This window comes from Ornithorhynchus anatinus, chromosome 14 (assembly GCF_004115215.2).
Source record: "Ornithorhynchus anatinus isolate Pmale09 chromosome 14, mOrnAna1.pri.v4, whole genome shotgun sequence".
Lineage (NCBI taxonomy): Eukaryota > Metazoa > Chordata > Mammalia > Monotremata > Ornithorhynchidae > Ornithorhynchus > Ornithorhynchus anatinus.
This window is the reverse complement of record NC_041741.1, coordinates 16,867,649-16,875,983: the sequence shown is the minus strand read 5'-3', so window position 1 is coordinate 16,875,983 and position 8,335 is coordinate 16,867,649. Positions and strand designations below refer to the sequence as shown.

Below are 8,335 nucleotides of genomic sequence, written 5' to 3'. Positions count from 1 at the left end.
AGGATGGGTGCTTTGCGGGCTCTAGCGTGGTTAGGTAGTTCTCAGAAGAGGATACTGGAAAGAAGATGCTTGCTGATGTCATATTTAAATTGTTACTCAAGAACCCAGTGGCCATAAGACTTATAAAAGGAGTCCCTCTGCTCTTCCCAAGACAAGCCCCGCTGAGAAGGTAAGAGTCTCCTTCTACTTTGTCTCCGGGTTATTCTCGTCCAGTCTTTCCCCTTACTGATGACTTTCGGTCCTTTTTCTCAGCTGCAGGTTCTCTCCGTCCTCCCGAGCCCGTTTTTCTGGACGAACGAAGGTGAGCGATGGCTTCTCCGAAAGGTTTTCTCAGCTGCTGCTCAGCTTGGACCCTGGCTTCGTGTTCCCTCTTTCTCTTCCTCCTCGTGCTGACATCTCAAGGAGCGGTCGTGCCTCTCCGTGACCGATGCAGACTGAAGAACAGCGACTTTGAAGTGTCCTTTATCAACCAGCGCATCTTAAATCTTTCTAAGAAGGTAAAGAAAAGACCCCATTAGCAGTCCCAAGTATATTCTGTCTTTCCACTCTGCTTCTCTCCCTCTCTTCCCCTCATCTAATAATAATGATAATAATCGTACTAACTGTAAAAATTGTAATAACCATAATAAATGTTGAGGTAGATCCAAGATAATTAGTTGGAGACTGCGCCTGTCCCACATGGGGTTCACAGTTTAATTTGGAGGGAGAACAGGGATTGAATCCCCATTTTACAGATGAGGAAATTGAGGTACAGAGATGTGAAGTGACTCATTCAAGGTCACCCACCCAGCAAGTGGTAAAGCTGGGTGTCTCCTGGACCTGGACACACTCTCTCTCTCTTTCTTTTTTAAATTAAATTTTTTAATGATCTTTGTTAAGCGTTAAAAGTGCCAAGCACTGTTGTAAGTGCTGTTCTAAGTGCTGGTTGGAGCCAGTCCATGTCCCACATGGGGTTCGCAGTCTAAATCCCCATATTACAGACGAGATAACTGAGGCGCAGAGAAGTAAAGTGACTTGCCCAAAGTCACACAGCAGACTCCCGGGCCTGTGCTCCAGCCACTAGGTCACACTGCTTCCTTTTCTCTCTTGTTTCTCACCCATGTGGAAGTCTTGTTCAGAGGCATTCCTCTTAATGCTGGGGACTCCCGCAACTGAAACATAACCTCTCCAAGAGCCCAAACCTACTGCAGAATTTGCCCATTTGGGGGATTCTTCTTCTGCTTGTTGAGGGCAGGGAATGTGACTATTATGCTACAGGGTATTCTCCCAAGCCCTTAGTACGGTGCTCTGCACACAGTAAGCGCTCAATAAACAGAAGCTTGTGTGTTAGAGAATATAGAACACGGGCTTGGGAGTGAGAAGAAGTGGGCTCTAATTCTGGCCCCGCCACCCGTCTGCTGTGTCCTGGGCAAGTCACTTCACTTCTCCGGGCTCAGTTACCTCATCTGGAAAATGGGGATTAAGAGTGTGAGCCCCATGTGGGCCAGGGACTGCGTCCCACCCGATTAACTTGAATCTACCCCAGCTCTTAGAACAGTTTTGGCACGCAGCAAGTGTTTAACAAGTACCATAATTATTATTATTACTATTGTCAATGAATACAATTGATTGATCGATCTATGCTTCGTCTGGTCCCCCTACCCCGATTCTCCCTCTCGCTCCCAGTTTCACTCCCGTCAAACCTTTTGCTGAATTCTCCCCTCGCCCCTGAGGCAACGTTACCTCTATTTAGCACACAGGCGCAGAAGGTAAGGGCTTTGCTGCCCTCTTGCAGCAAACACTCTAGACTGTAAGCTCATTACGGGCAATCATTCCTTCATTCATTCATTCAATCATATTAATTGAGCGCCTTCCATATGCAGAGCACTGTACTAAACCCTCGGAAAAGTACAATATAACAATAGACAGAAACATTCTGGCCCACAGCGAGCTCACAGTCCAGAGGGGAGGAGACGTGACTGCTAATTCTGTCATATTGTGCTCTCCCAAGCGCTTAGTACAGTGCTCTGCGTATGGTAAAAGCTCAAGCAATCCCATGATTGATGGTTCGATTGATTGATTGCAGGCAAGTGACCAGGACACCATCACGGACATCAGGCTCATCAACAGCACCTTTCCCCAAGACGTCCAGGTGAGTCTGAGCCCGCAGGGTCGAGGAGAGGCCTGGGGTTGCGGGGGCCGTGGAGATTTCCGCGTGGTAACTCCTGTTTGGCTTTGGACTGGGATTCAGGTAGGAGATCGCTGCTACCTGATGAAGCAGATTCTGAACTTCACCCTGGAGGTGGTGATTCCTCCTCAGTACACCCAGCTCATGCCATTTATCCAAGATGTGGAATCCTTCTTCAGCGATCTCCACCGCAAGCTGCGCTACTGTGTGAGTGTCTTCACCCCCACCCTCTGGGAGTCCCTGCCCCTTCTCCTGAGAGTCCTCCCCACCCTGCTGTCTCAGGAGCCTTTTAATGGAATTTGTTTAACCTTTTACTATGTGTCAGGCTCTGTACTAAGCACTGGGCTTGGTAGATACAAGCTAATCAGGTTGGACACAGGAGCCTTTTTGATGGCATTTGTTTAAGCGCTTACTATGTGTCAGGCATTGTACTAAATGCCGGGATAGGTAGAGACAAGCTAATCAGTTTGGATACAGGAGACTCTAAATTTTTTTATTTTAATGGAATTTGTTTAAGTGCTTAATGTATGCCAGGTGTTGTACTAAGCCCTGGGGTTGGTAGATACCAGATAATCAGGTTGGACACAGGAGCCTTTTTAAAAATCATTTTTTAATAGAATTTTTTTAAGCATTTACTATGTGTCAGGCACTGTACTAAGCACTGGGGGAGGTAGATACAAGATAATCAGGTTGGACATAGGAGCCTCTTAATTTTTTTTATGGAATTTAAGTGCTTGCTATGTGCCAGGCACTGTACTAGGCGCTAGGGTTGGCAGATACAAGCTAATCAGGTTGGACATAGGAGCTTTTTTTATGGCATTTTTTAAAGTGCTTACTATGTGCCAGGCACTGTATTAAACGCTGGGGTAGGTAGATACAAGCTAATCAGGTTGGACACAGGAGGCTCTTTAATTTTTTTTATTTTAATGGACTTTGTTTAAGTGCTTAGTATATGCCAGGTGCTGTACTAAGTCCTGGGGTAGGTAGATGTAAGATAATCAGGTTGGACACAGGAGCCTTTTTAAAAATCTTTTTTTATGGAGTTTAAGTTCTTACCCCGTACCAGGCACTGCACTAAGGGCTGGAGTAGATAGAAGCTAATCAGATTGGACACAGTCCACATCCCATTCGGGGCTCACAGTCTAAGGGGGAATGAAACAGATATTGAATCCCCATTTAACAGACGGGGTGACTGAGGTGGATAATTAATCAATCAAATCATATTTATTGAGCACTTACTGTGAGCAGAGCACTGTACTAAGCTGAGAAAATACAGTGTGGCGTAGTGGATAGAGCTCGGGCCCGGGGCCAGAAAGACGTGGGTTCTAATTCCTGCTCCACCGCTTGTCTGCCGTGTGATCTCAGATGAGTCGCTTCGCTTCTCTGGGCCTCAGTTACCTAATCCGTAAAATAAGGGTTGAGACGTGAGACCCATGTGGGACAGGGACTGTGTCCAACTCGATTAGCTTGTATCTACCCCAGTGCTTAGACCAGTGCTTGACACAGAGTGAAAGTTTAACAAATACCACAATTAATATTGACCGAGTGCATTTTCTGCTTAGAATACCGTTAGCGGCGGACAGCACGTTGAGAGCCATGTTGAAACCCTGAAGAAGACTGTGACCAAGGTAAATTCTTCCCAATCTTTCCCAAACCACCGCAACACTTTTTCTAGAGTTCAGGCCGCCAGCCATGAGACACGGGGGATTTAGTATATGGTATTTGTCAGTCGCTTACTATGTGCCACGAAATCAGGTGGGACATAGTTCCTGTCCCCTATGGGACTCACAGTCTTAATCCCCATTTTACAGACTGGATAACCGAGACACAGCCAAGTGAAGTGACTTTCTCAAGGTCACACAGCAGACAAGTGGAAGAGGCGGGATTAGAACCCAGGTCCTTCTGACTCCCAGGCCTGCGCTTGCTGGTTTTAAAGGCGAAGTGAGTGCAGTTATAAATGCGATCTCACCTGGAGCTTGGTCTTTGGCTCTGGGAGACTAATCTGAGAGGGAGGGAAGACTGTTTCGGGGAACTGCTTGAGGCCAGATTTGTCAGAGAATGGAGCCCTCTGGTGGGACTCTCAAAGCGAGTGTAAATTGCAGAAGGTGAAAACTAAAGCCCTGCAATCCCTAATTAGGAGAAACACCGAGGCCTAAGGAAAAAAGCAAAGGTCTGGGAGTCAGAGGACCTGGGTTCTATTCTCGGCTTCGGCTGTGTGACCGTGAACAAATCACTTCACTTCTCTGTGCCTCAGTTCCCTCAACTGCACCGTGGGGATTCAAAACCTGTCCTCTCTCCAGCTTAGAGTTTCAGCCCCAAGAGAAACCTGATTATCTTGTATCTACTCCAGCACTCAGAGCTGTGTTTAGCACGTAGTAAATGCTTAACAAATACCAGTTTAGAGCTATGTGGTACCTACTAGAAAGGGAAAGGTTTTGAACGAGGAAGATGATGTAATTGCAAGGAGTTCTTAATGAAGAACAGCTGGAGATTTGCAACGAATAGTGTAAAATAACCATGACTTTTTTTTTTTAAATTGTATTTGTTAAGCGCTTACTATGTGCCAGGCACTTTACTAAACTCTAGGGTAGATACAAGTTAATCTGGTTGGACACAGTCCCTGTCCCACATGGGGCTCACAGTCTAAATTCCCATTTGACCGACACAGAGGCACAGAGAAGTTAAGTGACTTGTCAAAGGTCACACAGCAGACAGTCGGAGGAGCCGAGATCAGAACCCATATCCTTCTGACTCCCAGGCCCGTGCTCTAACCACTAGACCCTAGGTGTTTCTGGGTCTTCTCTCCTGGAGGCTGCCTATCAAAACCCCATGGACAAGGGGACAGGGATGGAATTAAACTTTTCCCCTTTTAGCTCAGGGCTGAACCCTGGGTCTCCATTTCAATCATTCTGATGAGCTCTGTAATCCGGGTACCAGAACTGGCAATGATTAAGTATAGTAATAGTGTTTGTTTCACCCCCGTGTATCCGTGAGGGGGGAAGTCTGATTTGGAAGAACTAGTATGCAGGCTGGTAAATACTAGGGATACGTGCAAGGTAACTGTAACCAATTTGCTGCAGGGCTCTGAATGAATCATTAATTTCCTTCCACGTTGTCAGAGAAAGTCTGGGATCAAATACTCTCCGTCTGTGTTACCTTGGGTGTTTTCTTAGAGGACGAAGGCGATGCTCAAATGATTTCTTTGATTTCGATTTTGTAGCTCGGCAAGAAAGGAATGAACAAAGTGATCGGCGAGCTCAATTTGCTCTTCATGGCCCTAAAGCACGCCTGCGTTTGACCCGAGAGGAACGGAAAACTCTCGGAAAGGGGAAATCATCGTATCGGGTTGGAACCGTCTCTTGGCCGAAAGCAGTTGTAGTTCTAGATTGTAAGCTCCTTGCCGGCAGGGATCGTGCCTCCCTATTCTAGCTTATTCCCCCCAAGCTGTCAGTCCAGTGTGCTCTGCATACATTAAGCGCTTCGTAAATACTGTGAATTGACTGAGTGAAATTCCAACCTTAGCAGCAGGTTTCGCCAGAGTCCAGCTTGAAGAGACAAACACAACTTCAGTTCCCTGGGTTTGAGGAGCAACTGAAAGGACTTTCTCAGCTAGGCTTGATCTGGAACTAAAACTCCATTTGGTCACCCTTGTGGCAGAAAATCATCACCTGCAAAAGCCCTAAAGCATTAAACAATTCCTGCTTAATTAGGATCCAAAACGCTTTCGTCCACATTTAGCATTTTGTATTTATTAACTTATTTTAAGGCAGAATTCTATTTTTTTTAATTTATTCAGTTTGATTCTGTGGATCTATTTATACATCTCTTGTCAAATGCTGTAACCAGAATTCAGGCTCTGAGTGCTATTGTGATATTTATAACTATGTAACTGAAGGGTATTCATTTGATCTGTTAATAAATGTTGAGTTTTGATTTCCCAAATCCCACAGCTGGAATGATTCTTTTCCTCCGTGATATGTTCTAAAATGGGACTCAGCATCCTATGGACAACAGAAAGCATCGGAGAAACCTCAGGGGGATCAAGCGCTTAGTACAGTTCTCTGCACAGAGAAAGGGCTCAATAAATGCGACTGAATGAAATACGATGGAGTGAACTAGAAAACAGACAGGTTGAAGGAAAAGTGCCAGGGTGGTTTTCCTAGCTTTCTGGTGAACCGGGGAAGAGTCTGGAATTTCCTGGTTATTAGAAGGGAAGTCTGATCCTTGCACTGTGGCCTTTCATTTCAATCGATAGATTGATCATATTTCTTGAGCGCTTACTGTGTGCAGAGCACTGTACTAAGCACTTGGGAGTTGATAGGCTCTCTGCCCACAATGAGATTATGGTCTAAACGGGGAGGCTGATACCAATATAAATAAATAAATTACAGATATATGCATAGGTGCTGTGGGGCTAATGGGCTTCATAAAATGGGGATTAAATACTTGGTCTCCTTCCCTCCTCAGGATCTGAACCTCATGCGGGACAGGGACCGTGTCCAACCTGTTGGCCTTGTATCTACTCCAGCGCTCAGTGCAGTGCTTGGCACATAGTATGCACTTAATGATTACCATTATAATTGATAACTTGCCATAGGATCCCATCTGGGCTGGTCTTTTGGAACCCAACCCTACCCTGTGTGGGAAAGTAATAATGTTAATGTTGGTATTTGTTAAGCACTTACTATGTGCGGAGCAGTGTTCTAAGCGCTGGGATAGATACAGGGTAATCAGGTTGTCCCACATGAGGCTCACAGTTAATCCCCATTTTACAGATGAGGTAACTGAGGCACAGAGAAGTGAAGTGACTTGCCCACAGTCACACAGCCGACAAGTGGCAGAGCTGGGATAGTAGGGTCTAGTGGGAAGAGCACGTGATTAGGAATCAAGGGATCAGGGTTCTTTTCCCAGGTCCACTGGTCCGCTGTGTGATCTTGGATGAGTCACTTAATTTCTTAGTGCCTTAGTTTCCTCATCTGTAAAATGGGGATTCTAACCTGTTCTCCCTCCTCCTTGGACTGTGAGCCCCTTCTGGGACAGGAACTGTGCCTGATTGGATTGCACCATGGCTACGCAGAGCTTCAAACAGTGATTAGCACATAGCACGGGGTTAATCAATATCGTAATAATAATTATCAATATGAGAAGTAGCATGGCACAATACAGTGGTGTAGTACCAGAAATGGATAACGGAAAGAAACAAACTAAAAACACAGAATCGAATAATCGCTCTGGTCTCGAAGTGTTGAGTCATCTGTGAAGTTTTCTTGGAGCTGAAGTCTGTTAAAACGAGAAGCAGCATGGCCTAGAAGATAGAGGACGGGCCTGGGAGTCGGCTGGACCTGGGTTCTAACCCCACTTGTCAAACTGCGTGACCTTGGGCAAGCCATTTCACTTCTCAGGGCATCAGATCCCTCATCGTAAAATGGGGATTAAGACTGGGAACCTTATGTGGGACAGGGACAGTGCCCAACACAATTATCTTGTACCTAGTCCAGTGCTTAGAACGGTGCCTGGCACGTAGCAAGTGCTTAATGATGCTGCTGCTTCACAAACACCACAGTGATTATTATTATCATTCTCTGCCCTAGCAACTTCTAGGTTTTCCCCCCTTATTCATGTGTGGGGCTACCTAATCTTGGACCATCCCAAGCGATCTCAGGCTGCCAGATTGCTAGGAGGACTGGCTCATTATTTGGCAAAGATCCACGGGAGTAGAAGCTTGACCAAATTGATTCCCCTTTTCCATAGAGAAAATGCAGCAAGAAGGTCATTTGGACAACTTTTTGATTTCCAAGGTGATGAATTACTGGAACGGTCCTGCAGTATGCACTCAACTAATACCATCGATTCATTGGGCCTGAACCAGATAATCAGTCAGTCAATCAATCAATCATATTTATTGAGTGCTTATTAAGTGCAGAACCTTGAACTAAGCACTTGGGAGAGTAAGGTACAACAGAATTAGGAGACTAGAGGGGGAGACTGATATAAATTTAAATAAATAAGTAATTGATAACATACAGTTTAAAGATATGTACATAAATGCTGTGAGGTTGAGGGCGGGGCAAATATCAAACATCTAAAGGTCACAGATCGAAGCGCATAGACGACGCAGAAGGGAGAGGGAGCCGGGGAAAAGAGGGCTTAATCGGGGAAGGCCTCTTG

The 8,335-nt window shown here is 45.6% G+C and overlaps 1 protein-coding gene across 1 annotated transcript; it reads left to right on the top strand.

Moving 5' to 3' along the window:
- The first annotated feature begins 308 nt into the window (after nt 1–308).
- Nucleotides 309–6,058, top strand: IL22 (interleukin 22). Its single transcript, XM_001511168.3, has 5 exons — nt 309–497; nt 2,066–2,131; nt 2,231–2,374; nt 3,730–3,795; nt 5,388–6,058. The coding sequence occupies exons 1-5, from the start codon at nt 309–311 to the stop codon at nt 5,463–5,465; spliced, it is 543 nt and encodes a 180-aa protein (XP_001511218.1). The 3' UTR covers nt 5,466–6,058.
- The last annotated feature ends 2,277 nt before the right edge of the window (nt 6,059–8,335 follow it).